The 18,280-nt window shown below is 52.0% G+C and overlaps 1 protein-coding gene across 1 annotated transcript; it reads left to right on the forward strand.

Moving 5' to 3' along the window:
• Positions 1 to 260: 260 nt before the first annotated feature.
• On the forward strand, positions 261 to 7,238 carry PPIF (peptidylprolyl isomerase F). Its single transcript, XM_061161923.1, has 6 exons — positions 261 to 550; positions 1,803 to 1,833; positions 2,266 to 2,354; positions 4,089 to 4,185; positions 4,719 to 4,794; positions 6,338 to 7,238. Exons 1-6 carry the CDS (start codon positions 356 to 358, stop codon positions 6,471 to 6,473), a joined length of 624 nt encoding a protein of 207 aa, XP_061017906.1. The 5' UTR covers positions 261 to 355; the 3' UTR covers positions 6,474 to 7,238.
• Positions 7,239 to 18,280: the final 11,042 nt, after the last annotated feature.

Below are 18,280 nucleotides of genomic sequence, written 5' to 3' on the forward strand. Positions count from 1 at the left end.
CACGTTTTAGCATTTACCCCTTCTTTTCATCTATTGGGACCCTCACAAAATAGAACCGGCCTCCCTTGGCGAAGTTGCATCTGTCCCTCAGATCTCCAGCCATGGTTGGGGTGTGTTCAGAAGACTTCACGCCCCACCGCCCCACCAGCCTGGGTGCGCTGCCAGCTGGGACCAGCAGGGGGAGCCCGCGAACAGGTTGGAGGAGGCGGGATGGAGGCGGGGCCGCGAGGCCTACTGGGCCAATAAAGGCGGCGGTGCGCGGCGGCTGCTGACTCTGCCCACTGGGCACTAGCGACCCTCCCTTCCGTCCTCTCCGGTCGCCGGTAGATCTCTAGCTCGGACCCGCGCGCCCAAGATGCTGGCGCTCCGCTGCGGCCCCCGCCTGCTCGGCCTGCTCTCGGGCCCGCGCTCAGCGCACCTGCGCCTCCCCGCGGTCCGCGCTTGCAGCAGCAGCAGCGGCTCCCGCGGCCCGTCCTCTTCCTCCGGGAACCCGCTCGTGTACCTGGACGTGGGCGCTGACGGGCAGCCGCTCGGCCGCGTGGTGCTGGAGGTGAGACCACCGGACCGGACCGCGCTGGACTGGGCCTGGGGAACGGTCCCGGAAGAGCCTTGGACCCCAGGCCGGCGCTGTGCCTGGCTCGCTGGGTGACCTTGCTTCCTGCCCCCCGGGCTCTGGGCCTCAGTTTCCCCATCTCTTAAGAAGGGGCATCGGACTGGTCTCTCCAGCCCTCCCCTTCGGATCTTTGGACTAGTGGGAGCGGGAGGGAAGGCGCGTGTGGAGGAGAAAGCTCAAGGTCAGATCGTAGGCTAGGAGGGTCCGACCCGCTGGCCGGCCGCGGAGGGGCTCCGAGACTTCACCGGGTGGGCGCCTAGGCCCGAGCTTCGAGGTGGGTGTCAGGGGGCTCGGGGGTCGGGGCGGCGGGCCGGCGGGGAGCTCACGTGGTGGCCCTTGCAGAAGGCGGAGCCGGCCCCAGCCCCGCCCCCCGCTATCGGGCAGTCAGGACAGCTAGGTGGTTTGGGGCCGCCTCCTCTCCCAGCAGTTCGGGCCAGCCTGGTCGCAGGTTCCAGCCACCAGACTTGGCATAGACCTTTTGGGGTCAGGGCACTGTGCTCAGAGCTCTTCGTCCCAACTCTAACCCCAGCCAGTCTCCCAAGGAGACACTCGGTGCCTGCCCCAGCTCTTTGGGCCTTTTTGAAAAACAAAGCAAGAAACCTACATAGTCCAGAAAGTAACAGAGGGGAAGCTTGGGTGTAGCCTTCAAGTCCATTTTGAACAAAGGGGTCTCAGTTAAACCTCGTTTCCTCTTTTGGAAAACGGAGAGCACCGGTTTATTTTATAAGTTCCGCACCAGGGTGGCTCTTGCAACTGGGAGGCAAGAGGCAGGCTTGGATGGGGCTCCAGCCTTCTCTTTCGTCCGGTCCGGTCCCTCCTGCCTCTCTCGGAGCCTCAGTTTCCCACCTGCCCACTGGGGAGCTTGGACTGGCTCCCCCCGGAGGCCACCCTCTCCAGGTCCTGGGTCTCTGTTGCTTTGGGCCCAGCTGAAGCAGCTCTGCCAGTTCTGCCCCCAGAAGAAGGCCAGGGTGGTGTTTTCATCTCTTCTGACAGATTGAGAAATTGAGGCTGCCCCTCCCAACCTGCAGTTCAGGAAGCAGCTGGCAGAAATGATTGCTTAGGTGGCCTCCCACGGAGGATTGCGAATGACGGGAATGGTGCTTTCCCTGGCTCCTGGGCCGTGTAGGGGGTTGGGTCCTTCCTTCACCTGCCTCTGGACTGAACCTGTCTTCCCTCTCCTTTCCCGCAGCTGAAGGCCGATGTTGTCCCAAAGACAGCAGGTGAGACGGGGACCGGGGCCTTCTGAGTCTGGGCCACATGGAAGAGAGAGGCGCCTGGTGAGGTGGGAGGGGTGTTGAGAGGAGTCAGGGCAGGAGACCTATGGCCAGATGGGAGCACACCACTACATGTGGCTCAGCTGTTGGGGACCTTGGAGCAGCCTCTGACCCTCTCTGAGCCTTCTGGTGGAGGGTGGACTTACTTGGACTCCCTGCCCCACTGACCCAGTGCTACTCCTGCCACAGTGCTCAGATGCTGAGGTCAGGGCATAGGATGACTTGTCCCAGGTCACACAGTCAGCAGAGACCCCGGGGCAGGGGTCTTTCCATGTCCTGGGGGGGTGGGTGGGTAGAGAGGGCGCTGGCTGGAACCAGCTGTGGCCCCTGCACTGAGGCCTGGCCCTGCTGACCTGCTTTTTTCCTTCACCCCACCAGAGAACTTCAGAGCCCTGTGCACCGGGGAGAAGGGCTTTGGATACAAAGGGTCTACCTTCCACAGAGTGATTCCGTCCTTCATGTGCCAGGTATGGTGGGCCTCTTGCTGCCTCGACTTCTTCTTCTTCTGTAAGTGGCATAGTGATGGGGCCACCTTGGAGAATGTCACGGAGATTAGCCAGTGTGGTCATGCCTGGAAAGTACTGGATAGAGGGCAACCATAGTCATTTGCTCAGCCTGTCCTCTCCTTCTGAGAGTCTGGAGCTTGTCCTGGCGGCCATAGTGCCTTCCCTGCCCCAGGAGCTAAGCAACAGGACAAGCGGCAGGACGGCCCTGCCTGGCAGGGCCAGGAGAGTGGAGCAGTGGAGGGAGAATGGCATCAGGGTGTGGATGTGCTGGAGGCTTTGGAGTGACAGCGTATTCAGTCTCTGCCCACAGCCCCCAGTGTGTCCCACCGAGCACTCGGCATAAGAGATGAGGAGGAAGGGGAGGAGGAGGGAGGCCAGGCACAGACAAGAACACACAGGTCCGGACTTGGAGCCTCTCTCCAGCATAGGGCATCTTTCTCGGTTAAATGCGTTTGTTCTTTAGTCATGTGTTCAGCCTCTTTTCAGAAGCATTAGCTTTGCTATGTTAGAAGTTTTGTGGGTAGGTGTGGCAGGCAAGAATTTCTGCCGGTGCCAGGGCCTGAGCCATGCTAAGGGTTGTCCTGTGTTAGGTCAGACCCTGCTAAGACAGGGGCTCATGTCTGAGGCCAGCAGGCCTAGAGGCAGGAGCATGGCTGTCATGACCTCTTTGAAGTCCTCTCCAGCCTGGATTTCTGCCCCCAAGCTCCCCCTATCCTGACCTGGTGGCTGTCATCACATTATGGTGAGTGGCATGGGGTGGGGCTGGGCCTGCTGACGTGTTGAACGTGAGGAATGCAGCGATTGGCGGGGGTTGTGGCTGTGGGACAGGCCTGGCCACAGCCAGTGGCTCTCAGCTGCAGGGGCCCCCAGCTCTGCCCGAGGCTGTAGACTGAGCAGGAGCCGAAGCGGATGTCTGAGCCGGGCTAGGGTCTTCCTCTCACCACAGCAGGCAAGGGCAGGGACTGCAAAGCTGACAGGCTCTTGGAAGCATGGGATGGTGGCACCGGGAGGCCCAGTCCTCTCTGGGGACACCTTATTGGCATTTGTGGATGCTTCAGCAGGGCTGGTCAGGTCACCCCTCTCACCTGAGGAGGTCATCTCAGGAAAACAGCAATATGATGGTGGCTGGGGGCTGGGGCTGGCAGACCCTGGGCTCCTCTGTCTGCGGCTCCTTGTGGAAGCCTTGGGCAAACCATGAGGAAGACCGCCAGCCCTGGGTGGACTTTGTCCTGGGCTGGGTAAAGGGGAGATGCTGGGACAGGAAGGGGGCTCAGCGGAGGGACCTGGCTCTGCCAGCTACTGCCGCTCCCCACAGACCACACTGGGGAGCAGGGACTCCTGGCTTCTTCCTTGTTTACCCTCCAAGAGTTGTGGGTAGAAAATTCTAGGTCACTTAAGAAGCAGCTCGAAATGGCCAAGAATTTTTAAGGATCATTTAAAATCTCGCTCAGACAAAAATGAATCATTCGGGAACCAGGGTAGTTACTGGGGCAGAAAGTATTAAACCTTTATTTTGTTATTGTTTATGCTCCTTAGCATTATATTAGCCCTGCTATCATTGGGTGTTTTCTGACCCCTTTGCCTGAGGGCTCCCAGGGTGAGCCCTGGGTGGGCTGGGGGCTATGTCCCAGCGTGGGAGCAGCACCCCTCTGCCAGCTCTGGTGGCGACACTCAGCCAGCGCTCCGTGTTCACAGGCCGGTGACTTCACCAACCACAATGGCACGGGGGGAAAGTCTATCTATGGAAGCCGCTTTCCTGATGAGAACTTCAAACTGAAGCATGAGGGGCCGGGTGAGTAAGGTTGCCAGTCCCTACCTGGGCAGTGTACCCTGAGCTGTGAGCCTGCCGTTGCCACCCCAGCAGGCCTGGAGACTGCAGCCTAATGGCTCCATATCTAGGGACGCACCTTCCTTCCTTAAGTGTGATGGGTGAGCTTGTTGGATTGTCCCAGAGGCTTTTTCATCCTGAGCTCTCAGTTTCAAAAACAAACCTTTCTTTGAGAACCTGCGGGAGAGAGCCGTTAAGCAAAGCCCTAGCATTGTGTTACCTTTAGGACCCAAGGTGCGATGTGGGAAAAGCTAGAGTTCAGAGCTGGAGGTCCTGCCCCTGCTCTACCACTGAGAGCTTCCAGGAGGCCCTTCCCTCCTGTGTTGTCAAGGCAGACAGGCCCTGGGTGACTGTGCTCTGGGCTTGGCTCTCCTCTTCTAAACCCCAAGTATCTTCAGCCTCAAGCATCCTTCCTGTGGCTTAAGTCATCCATTCTTGAACAACTCCCAGGTGAGATGCCTCCTGGGGCAGCCTGGTCATCCTGCTTGTTTTTGCAGGTGTCCTGTCCATGGCCAACGCGGGCCCCAACACCAATGGCTCCCAGTTCTTCATTTGTACCACAAAGACAGACTGGTGAGTGGCTGGCTGCTGGTCCAGGCCCTCTGGGAAGCAGGGCTGACCTTGAGCTGGAAAGGGAGGGTAGTTTGAGGCCAAATTCTCTGCTCTGGGGCAGTTGCCCTCACCCGGCTGAGTGTGTAAGAGGAGAAAGTCCCCGAAAGGATTGAGGAAGAATTTGGGTTATTTTGCAACTCTGTCTTTTATCAGGCTTCCCATTGTTGCTGGAATTTCTCAGTGTTCTGAGCATGCACATGTACACACACACACGTACACACAGGAAAGAATTCTTTTACCAAATACATTGGGGAAATGCTGCAGAACTTACCAGGCCTCAGGATGGCCTGTGGCAGAAGCCTGCTCACTTGGTTTAACCTGCCATTTCCCAGCTTATTTGATCTTGGGCTGCACCTTGGAAAATGCTGCAGTAGAAAGCATTTGGATATCACACCGGATTTCTCATCAGGCATTAGTACCAGCCTGTGGCAGCCACCAGCCCCGCTGGAACCCTCTTTTCCATTGCCCTTGTATTTTAGGGATGTCTTCCCGGGTCAGTTTTCCCACTATCTAATCAGTTTTCTCTGCCCAGAGTCCCCTGTGTCCTCACCCTGAGGCATCTCAGCAGGGTGAGGGGACAACAGCTGGCCTGGAGCTAAGACTTAATAAAGCCCATTTCCAAGGACTTTAGGGAGACCCAGGTGGTGGTGGATACTAGTGGTCTGTAGCCTCTGAGTCAGAAGGGACACAGATGTCGGAATGGGTAGGTTGTTGCTGGCCCTGCCTGCCCTCCGTCTGTGAAACCCCTGGTGGATCCCGAAGTGTAACCAGTCTTGGTTGGTGGCCCTGAGCTGAGCTGCCTTTTAGATTCTTGGGACTCTCTCAGACTGAGAGAGCTGCCTGGGACTTGTGTAGGTTCACCATACGTATCATCTTGGCTCTCACCTCAGAGTTCCTGACTGTTAAGACGCTTCCATAAGGGCCTTCCCTGGTGCTCCAGTGGTTGAGTCCACCTTCTGATGCAGGGGGTACGGGTTTGATCCCTGGTCAGGGAGCGCATATCCGACATGCTTCGTATCAAAAAAAAAAAAAAAAACCCAAAAACCCAAAACATAAATAAACCCCAGAAACAATATTGTAACAAATTCAATAAAGACTTAAAAAATGGCCCACATCAAAAAAAAAAAACACTTAAAAAAAAATGATTCCATTTACACAGACTTATTTCTTCAGAGTAGTTCAATATCCCATCATCTCCCTGTGCAGGATGAGAATAATTCACTCTTTGTAGGTGAGGTTCCCAGGATTCAGGTTGAGTGGCCCCGGCCAAGGTCACACAGCAGGTGGGGCAGAACACAGCCTGGGAGGGAGCCATCCTCTGGTGTGTGCTGGGGGACTCAGCAAGGCTCCACACGGGACCTGTGAGAGGTTGGGCCTGCTTTTCGGTCTGAGTTCCTTTCAGAACTGCTGTTTTCGGTAAACGGTTCCATGACCGCTGGACCGTAACCCCGGGTGACATTGCAGCACTCTCGTTTCTGCTTACCTGGCTCACCTCTCCTCCCAGGCTGGATGGCAGACATGTTGTGTTTGGCCATGTGAAAGAGGGCATGGACGTCGTGAAGAAAATAGAATCTTTCGGCTCCAAGAGTGGGAAGACATCCAAGAAGATCGTCATCACAGACTGCGGCCAGTTGAGCTGACCCTGTATGCTTCCAGGAGGCCTCTCAGGAATGTCAGACCCCACAGGACCCACCGGGCAGCTTCCCCAGCGCCCTCCCTTCCCCAGCGCCCCGTTTCTGGACTCCCATTGTAGACACAGGGTCACCGCTCCTCGTAGGCATCATCTGTGACTGCCTGGCTCAAGTTCACCCGTGCCTCGGGCACACATGATGGGTTAGCTTTGAAGGCGGTTTCTGCCTCTTCTTTGGCCACAGGGGAAAACCAGTTGCCATAAAGGGCTGTCATATCTGTTTAATATTGTCTTTCTGATCGGAATAGTTTCACAAGACTCCCTGGAGCTAAAGCTGTGACACTAACTACTCCAGGCTGTGGTGTGACCTGAGTTGGTGGCACAAGCCACAGACCTACAGAGCTCGGCCTTTGGAGCACATCCAGGCCTTTGTGACGGTCCCACAGCCGAGGCCTTTAATCCCAGCCACTGTGAATCCCGTTGGTTTGCTGCTCTTGTATTGGAGAGACCCCGTGGGGGTGGAAGCAGCTGAACCGGGGGACAGACCCACTGCAAGCTGTGCCTTGTCAATGTGAATTCCCAAGTTGAAAATAGAAATAACCTCTAAGTGCTATGTGCTCTGGAAGGAAGTCAAAGTGTATTTTCCTGGTGGGCTTTGATTTGTTTTTCCTGTGTGTTTAATAAACTAATCTATTGACTATGTACACAATATACTTTTGGAAAATTTCTTTATGTTCACCTTAAATATGAAAATAAATCATATTTTCTATAAAAACCTGGTGTCCTTGCCTTGAGCGAGCACTGTCTATAACACAAGTGTTTGGAGCCAGCGTTTATTGTTAACTGCTGTTACTCTGTGTTCTGAGGAGGGCCTTTACATGGACTTGCAGTCCACCAGCTACCTCTGAGGGTATTCTTGTCATGCTGTTCAAGAGAAGAGGAAACAGGCTCAGACAAACTCTCTCAGCATCCACAGCCCACCCGAGAGCGCTGGCGTGCCTCTGGGTGACTGAGCCTCAGTTTTGCTCAGCAGAGTAACAGGATAACAGTGCCCAGCTCACAGGGTGGTGAAGGTTGGACGTGATCTGTGTCAAGTACACAACACGGGCCTTGGCATGTGGTCTGGAGGGACAAGGGCAGCATTTCTGGTGTGTCTGGGTCTTAGAAAAGAAGGAGCTGTGATTATGTTGGACTAGATGTGGACTTTACTTCCCTCTGTGCCATTTAAATTTGGAGTTAAATTATAGGTATTCCTAAATTCACAGGGAGGGCAGATTGAGGGGTGGGAGGAGAGTAAGAACTTCCTTAAACAGCCAGGGGAGGACAGTCTGAATAATAGAAGAATCACAAAATGATTAGCATTGCCTCACCTTGGAGTTCCCCAAGTGTGATGGTGTGTGGTCCCAGATCCTTGTAGTCATTCTCAGCTCACCATGGCTGGACTTTCTATAGTGGCTCAGCGGCTAATCTGCCTGGCAATGCAGGAGACTTGGGTTCAATTCCTGGGCCGGGAAAATCCTCTGGAGAAGAAAACGGGCAACCCATTCCAGTATTCTTGCCAGGATAATCGCATGGACAGAGGAGCCTGGTGGGCTACAGTGCATGGGGTCACAAAAGAGCCGGACATGACTTAGCAACTAAAAGCAAAAAATAAGTAGAGGATTTGGGTCATTAGAGTCATGGAGAGTTTCTGTGAAGTCAGTTCAGCTATATGTGTTGGGAACTCAGCTCATCTAGTAGTTGTCAAACAGCTCTCAAAGAGCCTTGAAGCGTCCTCCAACATGAGCGTGGGCCCCTGAACTCCTTTCAATTGTTCAGTTGCTAATTCGTGTCCGACTCTGCAACCCCATGGACTGCAGCACATCAAACTTCCCTGTCCTTCACTATCTCCTTGGGTTTACTCAAACTCATGTCCATTGAGTTGATGATACCATCCAACCGTTTCATCCTCTGTCACCCCCTTCTCCTGCCCTCAATCTTTCCCAGCATCAGGGTCTTTTCCAATGGGTGGGCTCTTCACATCAGGTGGGTCTTTCCATCATAGATACCCTCTTATGTTTTCTAAAAGGGATTTCATTTGAAGAGTGGGATCTTGAGCCAAGTATCAATAACAGTTATTGCTCAGTCCATCCAGCGTTTTACAGATGGGTAAACTGAGGTCATGGTTGCCAAGGTGACTTCCTGAGTCAGTTGGCAGAGGAGGGGCTAGAATCCTGGACCCGACAGACCAGATGGCTTTCTGTGGGGGGCATTTCCACAGACCCCCTTTGTCTTCAGATCACACACATTCAGAGCTCTTCGAATTTCTTAGGTCAAAGCCATGATTTCAGTCCCTGTGGTTTCCTCTTGACCTCTGGGGATTCTGGGAGGCAGTGGTGCTGTTGACAAGTGTGAGGGCCAGCCCCTTGAGGTGTGACCGCTGGACCCCTCGTGACTTCTGAGGGGTCGCAGGGCCACAGAGCCTGTGGGGCAAGTGTTCAGTTCACAGAGCATTTCCTTTTTGACGAGGAGGAAGCATATGTGTATGTGCGTGTGTGTGTGTGCGTGTCCCTCCCATGCAGAGGAGTATGTGTGTGTGTGTCCCTCCCATGCGGAGGAGTCTAGTGTCGGGTAGGGGACGAAAGTATTCAGAAGTTTCCTAAAAACAGAATTTCCCAAAGATGGGAAGAGTTTCCTAGAACTCTTGCACAAGATCCCGAATGGTCTTACTATACAAAGCAGAGCCTACGCAACAGACAAATTAAGATACTGACTTGTTGCTGGCACACAGCGCCTAGTGCCTGAAGGAAACAGTGAGCCATACACACGCTCTCACAGATGGAATCGTATGTGGACGTCATGTAAACACGTGTTTAAATATCTGAAATAGCAGTTTTCTGAGACAACACAGGAGAGCTTTTCAAACTGACTTCACTGAACCTTTAAACCCTGACATTTTTGCACCTTGTTTTACATCCCTGGATATGTTCCAGTACCTCCTGGCTTATAGTCTATGGGAACTTGAATAGAATTAGTATTCTGCTGTTGTGTGAAAATTGTATAAATCTTAATTATGTTGAGTTGGTTCATAGTGCTTTTCAGGTCTACTATATCCTTATATTTTTCTATTTATTGTATTAATTTTTGAGAGTTTGATATTGAAACTCCAACTAAAAAAATCTTAATTTATCGACTTAAAAATATTGTAATATATAGTGGAACCATATGTAACTTTGTATTCTCCAAGCATCCTGTAAATATGTTATAATGCTTTCATAATTTAAAAACTAAAAAAATTATAAAAGCTAAAAAATGATTTCATTGAGATATAGTTTACCTGCAATAAAATTCACACATTTTAAATGTACAGATCAATAACTTGACAAATTCATACACTGAGTAACTGCCACCAAATTAAATTAAAGAACCTATCTTCATAAGGAGATGGAGAGCTTCCATCTCTCCAGAAAGCTACCTCTGTGCCTGATCCCAGGAACCCAGTGATTCTGTCTCTGTGGATACATTTTACCTGTTCTAGAACTTGGCAGAAATGGAATCCTACAAGATTTACTTTTTGTGTCTGACTTCTTTTGTGTGGCATGTATGAGGATGTGGGAGAATTTAACACATGGCTGGGCTTTATAGAATGTTGCTCCATGAAAAGGAATGTCAGCCAGTGCTTCTAAGGTCTGGTAAGGTCTAAAGCAATGCTTCTCCTAGGAATCATGCAGCGCTGAGAAAGCATGCAGATTCCCAGGCCATGGCTGAGACCTGTGGAATACCACTTTCTGAGGGTGGAATCTAAGAATCTGGATTTTCAGATAATAATTCAACTAAAGATTGAGAATTCGTAGGCAAGAGGGGGACAAGACTGAAAAGGGAGACCACCAGACCACTAGAGTCATGGTTGACTTGCAAAACATTATTCACTGTGTGCTCCGGGAATCTGGAGTAAGACCCTCCAACTGTAAAAGATGCTTCACTTGAGTTTGCAGGTGGAAACTCTTGGGTGATGTGTAGGGCAGCCTATTCAGCCAGGCTTTGTGGGGAGTGGTGGCTTGGGTGGGCCCAGACAGGAGAAAATTTCTCAGTGAACAGCTCCTGGAGGCCACGAGTCAGATCTGTGTCTGAGGTCCACTGGAATAGGGTGAATAGAGAAAATCTTGGTTCCATGCTGAGTGTTCTGATGGCTCCATTTATCTGCGAATATACTGGAAAAACACTGAATTATATACTTCAGGTGGATGAATTGTATGACACGTGAACAATATCACAATAAATCTGCTTAAAAATATGTGATATAAAGTCTCAGAATTCTTTGGGTGTACAAGCTGTTGCTCTGAAGTCCTGTCGCTCTGGAAAATGCTGAGATTTGAGCTGGTGATGGAAGTGGTTTGGTAGGTCTTGGGTATTACCTTTCAAAGCACCCGTCCACGGTGAAGTCCGTTCTTCCCAGACACAGAAGGGCAGGCTACTTGCACAGGTGAGGGGGGAATGGAGTGACTGAAGGGTTCAAGTTGTTAGTTTCATTTGGACCCAAACAGATGTACCCCGTCACGAACTTCAGGATCCAGTTCTTTTCCACTGATGCCCTTCACGTCAAAGCCTTAGCGAGACTGTGAATTCAAACGATTCTGTAATTCAGCTGCTTACACAATTACATTTTTGTTTGATTTTAAGTGATGTCAGTCCATTTCTATAAGAAATGAAAGATGTTTTCGAGTTGTCACAGAAGCTTTCTGGTTCTCAGACCTGCACATAAGCCGAGAATTAAAGGGCGTGTTTGTCATTTTCTTTTGGTGAACAATCAAGCCTGCTCAAAATAGTTCACCGTGCAGTGTAGTCCTTACGGTCATGCTCCTGCCGTGACCCTCACGTGTGCAGCCACCTGGCTTCCCGAGGCACGTGCTTCTCATCACTTAACCGCAGGTCACAGCACTGCGGAGTCACGGCATGCCATGCATCACCATCATCCCACTTCCTATTGTTCAGCCATGCCTTCAGGCCCAAGGGCACGGCTAAACAAATCTCTGAACACCGTTTGTGGGGTTATCTCCTGGGATCACCGCCAGTGTCAATTCTTCATCAGTCAGGGTCCAGACAGGATATAGAAACAACACAGTAAAGTTTAATATAAAAAATTGTTAACCACACGTGGGTTTACCTAACAAAGTATCTCGCTAGCGCCCCCTACTGATTGTGTGTGTTGCTCAGGATTTTCTCTTTCCTACCCCATGGACTGTAGCCTGCCAGGCTTCTCAGTCCCATGGGATTCTCCAGGCAAGAATACTGGAATGGGTTGCCATTTCCTCCTCCAGCGTGTCTTCCTGACCCAGGATAGAACCCGGGTCTCCTGCATTGCAGGCAGATCTTTAATGTCTGAGCCACCAGGGGAACCCCTCTACTGATAAAGGTTAATAAAATTTCAGGTGGCGAGAAACAATGGTTACAGTATCACAAACAGGGTAATGAAAGGAAGATGTAGAGCTAAAAGACAAGGAACTTGTAAGTGGTGGCATTGCTCTCTTATCCAATCTGACAAACTCTGCCGTTCAATTAAAAGTTTAGGCCACTTATATTCAACTTAATTATCAATATAGTTAGGTTTAAATTGATCTCCTTTCTATTTATTTTATCTTTGTCCCATCTGGTTTTTGTTCCCTTCTTACCTTCTTTTGGATTGAGTTTTTCCTCCCAAATGATTTCATTCTACCTCCACTATTGATGGATTAGACTTAATTCTTCATTTTGTATTTTCAGTGGTTTCTCTAGGATTTACAATATGGAGCTTAATTTATCACAGATTACCTATAAATAATATTGTACTACTTTACATATAGGTAAGAATTGCTAGCCTTAATGGCAACTTCATTTTAACATTTTGAGGAACATCAGACTGTTTTCCAGAGTGGCTAGAAAATTTTACATTCTCACAAGCAATGCATAAGCATTTTGATTTCTTCATGGCCTCACTAGCACTTTTCATTATTCATCTTTCTGAGTCTTGACGTCAAAGCAGTATTTCATTTAGGTTTTGATTTGCGTACCCCCAGTGACTCACCACCCTTATGGCAGAAAGTGTAGAGGAACTAAAAAGCCTCTTGATGAAAGTGAAAGAGGAGAGTGAAAAAGTTGACTTAAAGCTTAACATTCAGAAAACTAAGATCATGGCATCTGGTCCCATCACTTCATGGGAAATAGATGGGGAAACAGTGGAAGCAGTGTCAGACTTTATTTTTGGGGGCTCCAAAATCACTGCAGATGGTGATTGCAGCCGTGAAATTAAAAGACGCTTACTCCTAGGAAGGAAAGTGAAGACCAACCTAGATAGCATATTAAAAAGCAGAGACATTACTTTGCCAACAAAGGTCCATCTAGTCAGGGCTATGGTTTTTCCAGTGGTCATGTATGGATGTGAGAGTTGGACTGTGAAGAAAGTTGAGCGCCGAAGAATTGATGCTTTTGAACTGTGGTGTTGGAGCAGACTCTTGAGAGTCCCTTGGACTGCAAGGAGATCCAACCAGTCCATCCTAAAGGAGATCAGTCCTGGGTGTTCATTGGATGCTGAGACTGAAATTCTAATACTTTGGCCACCTCATGCGAAGAGTTGACTCATTGGAAAAGACCCTGATGCTGGGAGGGATTGGGGGCAGGAGGAGAAGGGGACGACAGAGGATGAGATGGCTGGATGGCATCACCGACTCGATGGACATGAGTTTGAGTAAACTCCGGGAGTTGGTGATGGACAGGGAGGCCTGGTGTGCTGCGATTCATGGGGTCGCAAAGAGTCGGACACGACTGAGCGACTGAACTGAACTGGAATGAATGACTAATGATGTTGAGCATCTTCTCATGTGTTTATGGACCCTTTGGACATCTTCTTTGCAGAAATGTCTATTCAGATATTTGTTGATTTTAAGTTGGATTATTTGTCTTTTTATCATTGAGTTGTAAGAGCTGTTTGTTTATTTTAGATAAAAGTCCTAACCCCAGATCTTCCTACTGTACCAAACAGAAAGATAATTAAGAAAAAAAAAATTTACTTTTAAAAACAAGAATGCCCATGCTGTTCAATAGGGAATTGATAAATACATTACCTAACAAAAGAGTGCAATCAGCTGTTAGTCAAACGAAACAGATTTCTGTGCTAGCAGGAAGAGGTGATGGTGAAAACAAGGCAGGTTATGGAACAGCATGTCAAGTATAACCCGGTGTGTGTGTACATTACAGTTACAAATATTTTTACAAGCAAAAATTCTAGGGAAGGTTAGGGCCAAACTCGACAGTGGTATCTCTGGAGGAAATTGGGCTGCTAAGAATTTTCACATCTTCATATTTTTGTGTTCTTTCCATTTCACATTGTGTATGCATTATTTTTATAATCAAGAAGGAGAACTCAGATATTACCACTTGACAGTTTTACTCAAGCAAAGTTGCATGAGGCTTGGATAGTACTGTGCTGGAGTGGTCAGGACTCATCTCGGGTTTGAGAGCAAAAAGATAAATCCCCTTTTGTCCCCTGTGCAGGCTTGCAGCCTGCAGAAACTCGCAGTTCTCAGACTTAACCACCAGGGGGCATCAGGGGACCAGCCGATTCCTGCAAGAGGAAAGGGGGCAAGTTTTGAGCTGCCAGGGATATTGGGGGAGAGAGATCTAGGCCAAACTGTTTGAAGCAGTCTCCACTGTGGGGTCGGGATGGGTCAGGTTTCCAGAGAGAGGAAGACCAGTTATATGCTAGGCAAAGGTCACTTGCTGCAGCGCAAGAGGGAAACTCAGGTAGAAGTGCAGTCAGAGCTGAACTAACAGGGTGTGGGTGTCTGGGGAGGGTGTGGGGAGGGTGTATAGTTCAAGGACCAGACAGACTCACGTCCTGTCCTGGGGCAAAGCCTCATCTGCCGCCTGGTTGGGATAAAATTTTCAGAAGGCCTGGCTCAAGGTGATGAGAGGTATAATAAAGAGGCAAAAGGCAGAGAGGGAATCACAAGGGGCGGGGGGAGGATGACATTTCAAGGGCAGCACAGGCCCAGGGGACTGTCACCCCCTCCATGACTGGTGCAGTAGCTAAAAATGCTTAAGCACGTCCCAGGTGTTTAATCATGACAATGACCCTCAGCTGGGGACAGGCAGCATCATTTCCATTTTGCAAGAGAGGAACCTGGGGTTTGGGGTGGGGGAGGCAACTCGCTCAGCTCAGGAGGATAGCTGATGAATAGTGAAGCTGCAGTTCTGCATCTAGTCCGTCTGACTCCAGAGTCCTTGCCAGGATGAAATGAGGGGTGCTGAAATGGAGGACACAGCAGGTGCCACAATCCTGGACATACAAGGCAAGATTTGGATCCCAAATTGCCCCACAGGCTGCAGTAGCTGGGTGCAGAGGGGCGGTGGGGGCTGGGCCCTGACCTCTGGGGGTGACCAGAGGAGGAGCAGGGGTGTTGAGCAGGTGGGAGAGGAGGATGCTACTCAGCTCCCAGCATGGAGGGCTTGGCATGGACTTTCACTTCCAGGACCGAGAGGGAGGATGTGGGAGGGGAATGGGCATGAATACAGGGCTCCAGCGGGGGGAGGGCTGAGGAAGGGGGGCAGGGGAGTGCCAGAATGGGTGAGTGTCCGAGGAGAGAAGGCACAGGTGCTGGCCTGGCTCTCCTGGAGGTAGTGGAGGTAGCAGCAGGGCTCCCCTTGCAACTGGGAAAGAGGCCCTCAGGGAGGTTTTCAAGAGGGTGGGAAGGGAGTAGAGACCTCCTGGGGGTTTGTGTTCTGTGTTGAGTGGCTTGGCTTGAGCTCTGGCTTCTCCCCGGGCCTGCAGTAACCACCACAGCAGCTGCACTAGCTGGTTATTGGCTCCAGGCTACCACAGGAAGGCTGTCGGACTCAGCGGGGCAGGTGTGAGGGGCCCAGAGACCTGGGGGCTGAGGCAGGCCGGCCCCATGCCTGGCTGTCTTGGGCAGTGGCACGGCTGCCGGAGGCAGGGACTAAGCCCTGGACCTGACATACCCCTGGGGCTGAGAGTTGGGAAGAGGGTCTGGGAAGGGACGCAGGCCGAGGCTCTGCTGTCATCAGCCGTATGATCTTGGACAAGTCCGTCAACCTCTCTGGACCTTGGCTTCCTCTTCTGTGAACTGGGGCTCATCCTAGCACCCAGCTCACAGAGTCGTGAAAAAGACCAAGACTGACGATGCATATGTAGATCATGCAGCCCAGCAGCTGGCACGTGGATGTTGAGCAGACCTCACTCATTCACTCTGCACTTAACCCTGTCGTGAGACAGGCCACACCAGCGCTGAAGGTGCACAGACTCTGGGGGAGGGGGGTGGTGCTGAATGAGGGCAGGGACAGGTCTGGAGGCCCTGCCCCCACTATGCCCGCCCACCTCCTTGGTCCAGCTGCCTTGAGCTCATCTCCGGCCCAGGAATGGAACTCAAAGTAGAGTGTAGGACAGTAGATCCCCAGGGTCCCGGATCCCCACTTCAGACATGGTCACCATTTTGTCAGTCTCACTTCAGCAACTCCCCCCACCCCTCCGTCTATATTCTGGATTATTTGAGAACAAAGCCAAAGCCTGGGCACTGTCTCGCTTCACCTTCAACCCACGTGTCTAACAGATGAGGTCACTTTTCACACAGCCCTCATCACAGGCCACTTTTCACATGACCCACTTTTCACAGGGCCCTCATCACACCTGACAAGATGTGAATTCGCTCCACTGTTTGCAATACGAGGACAGGCTATGATCACTGTGTTGGATGTGTGTTTGGGGCTTGACTTCTCTCACCCACTGGATGGTTCCAGGGACCCCTGGCTCATGGCAGGGAGGTACAGCCTGTGGGGAAGGTGGCAGAGTTACATGAAGTCCATGGCCCTCTGGCCGGGAATTTTCCCCTCTCTAAAAGTGACCCTTGGCTAACAGGAGTCGGAGAGGGGCTCCCTACCCCCTCAGTACTCCCAATGGGCTGCAGCCGTGCATGTTTGTGGTGTGTGTGTGTAAATGTGTCTGAGAGTGTGTGAGTGCGCATGTGTCAGTGTGTGGATATGTGTTAGTGCAAGCAAGTGCAAAGAGGTATGTGAATGTGTGTGTGAGAGAGATGGAGAACCACGAGCCCGAGCCTCTAACCATTCTGCAGAAATGTGGAGAGGTGTGAGGAGGGGCCTTTGTGCCCGAGCACAGGCTGTTCCTGGCTTCAGCCAGAGATCCAGGAACAACCAAACGCCTGCCTCTGGCTGCGGGAGCCCTTCCCCAGGCGTCACCGCCTCTATCTCAGCTCCTCTTGCCCCGTCTCCCCTCCCAACACCATGGGGGAGGCCGGCCAGGGAGCAGCTGGGGTGGCCTTTGGATGCCCAACCTTAGATTGTGGGGAGCTGGGGTCTGGCAGGCAGGGCCTGACTCCCCACCCAGATCATCACGGGGCCCAGCCCTGGCTTAGGGCACTGGACCTGGCCCTAAGGAGACAGCCCTAGTTGTTTACTGAAGGCCTGAGAGGGCTGGTGGAAATGCACTTGGAGCCTCTGGCTGGAATCAGAAAAAGCACACACCATGGAGATGGAAGGACCTGTCTGCCAGTCTGAGGCATCAGGGCCTTCCCTCGGCCTCAGTTTCCCCACCTGCTATATTGTTCTTTGCCCTGGCTCCTGCCTTGACTGTTAAGAGCACATATGCGCCCAGAGGGACAGGAGAGACGTGTGCCTGTGGCCAGGACCCAGGGCAGAAGCCCCATGGCAGCGGGAGCCAGTGAGAAGAGATGCATTCGGCACAGAGCGCCCTCTGCAGCCTGCAGTGGGTCCCGCATGCCCCAGCTCATAGATAAGGACACAGGGGCTCCACGCATGTGTTTCTGGGCCCCACGAGGGTCCCCAGAGCCCCCAAGGCCTTTGGTGCTGAGGTGGTGGGGGGTGGTGGTTGAGCACATATTCTCCCCCACCAACTCCACCCTGGAGAACTGGCTGGTTTCCCTTCCCTGTGTCTGGTGCAAAAGCTTCTTACACCAAGGCCTTCACGGGCTGGAGCTGCCTGTTCCCCAAACCACCTCTGCCCTGGAGCCTTCCTCGCCCCACCCCTGCAGCTGTGGGCACAGCACGCTGCTTGGGGCTGAGCTCCGGCTCTGCCTCTGAAACACTGCACCAGGAGGTGAGATCTCAGGGTTCAAATCCTGCTCTATCTCCCAAGTGATCTCAAGTGAGCCCTTCTCTCTGGAGGCCTCAACTAGGGGTGTGAGGGTGGCAGAGGACGCCAAGGGAAGAGAGACAGGGGTGGGTCAGAGCTGGGCCCTCCCATCTGGGTCCACTGATGCCCCTTTCTGCTGTGGACTCCACTCTCTCCACTCTTGGCCGCCAGCTGCTTCTGGACGTGGACATTAAGTCTAACCGGAAATCCTTCCTGTCCAGGGGAATTACTGGTTTCCACGGCTCCAGGAGATGTCGAAACGCAGGCTGTGCTTGCCTTGGACTTGTTTCCTTTCCACAGAAAACAAAGCAAAACAAACACACAGGCACGTGCACACGACACATAAGAGCAGAAAATCGAACGTTAACCTTGACTCCTCAGGGGTTGCTCAGCGAGTGAACAAGAGAACCAGGTTCCTGGGTTGGAGGCCTGGTGTCCCCGTGGATGCCCTGTGTGACCTTTGGCCTGAGCCACAGACAGTGGGAGCAAGCGATCCACAGTGCTGGCCCACCCCCCCTCCCCCCCCCCCCCCACCCAGCTGCCAAGCTGTGTGCAGGGCCTTGCATTCACTGGGCTGACTTATCCACACAACATCCCCATGGAAGCCACGGCTCAGAGAGGCCAGGGGAACTGCTCAGGGTCACCCAGCTGTGGGAGACAGGACTGATCTGGAAGCCAGCACG

Source organism: Dama dama, chromosome 15 (assembly GCF_033118175.1).
Source record: "Dama dama isolate Ldn47 chromosome 15, ASM3311817v1, whole genome shotgun sequence".
Taxonomy (NCBI): Eukaryota; Metazoa; Chordata; class Mammalia; order Artiodactyla; family Cervidae; genus Dama; species Dama dama.

Bases quoted from the DNA above. Each gene is read 5' to 3' on its own strand.
- PPIF (XM_061161923.1), top strand. From the start codon at position 356: ATGCTGGCGCTCCGCTGCGGCCCCCGCCTGCTCGGCCTGCTCTCGGGC. The intron at 4,186-4,718 runs GTGAGTAAGGTT...TTGTTTTTGCAG, and splicing joins ACTGAAGCATGAGGGGCCGG to GTGTCCTGTCCATGGCCAAC. The intron at 4,795-6,337 runs GTGAGTGGCTGG...CTCTCCTCCCAG, and splicing joins TGTACCACAAAGACAGACTG to GCTGGATGGCAGACATGTTG.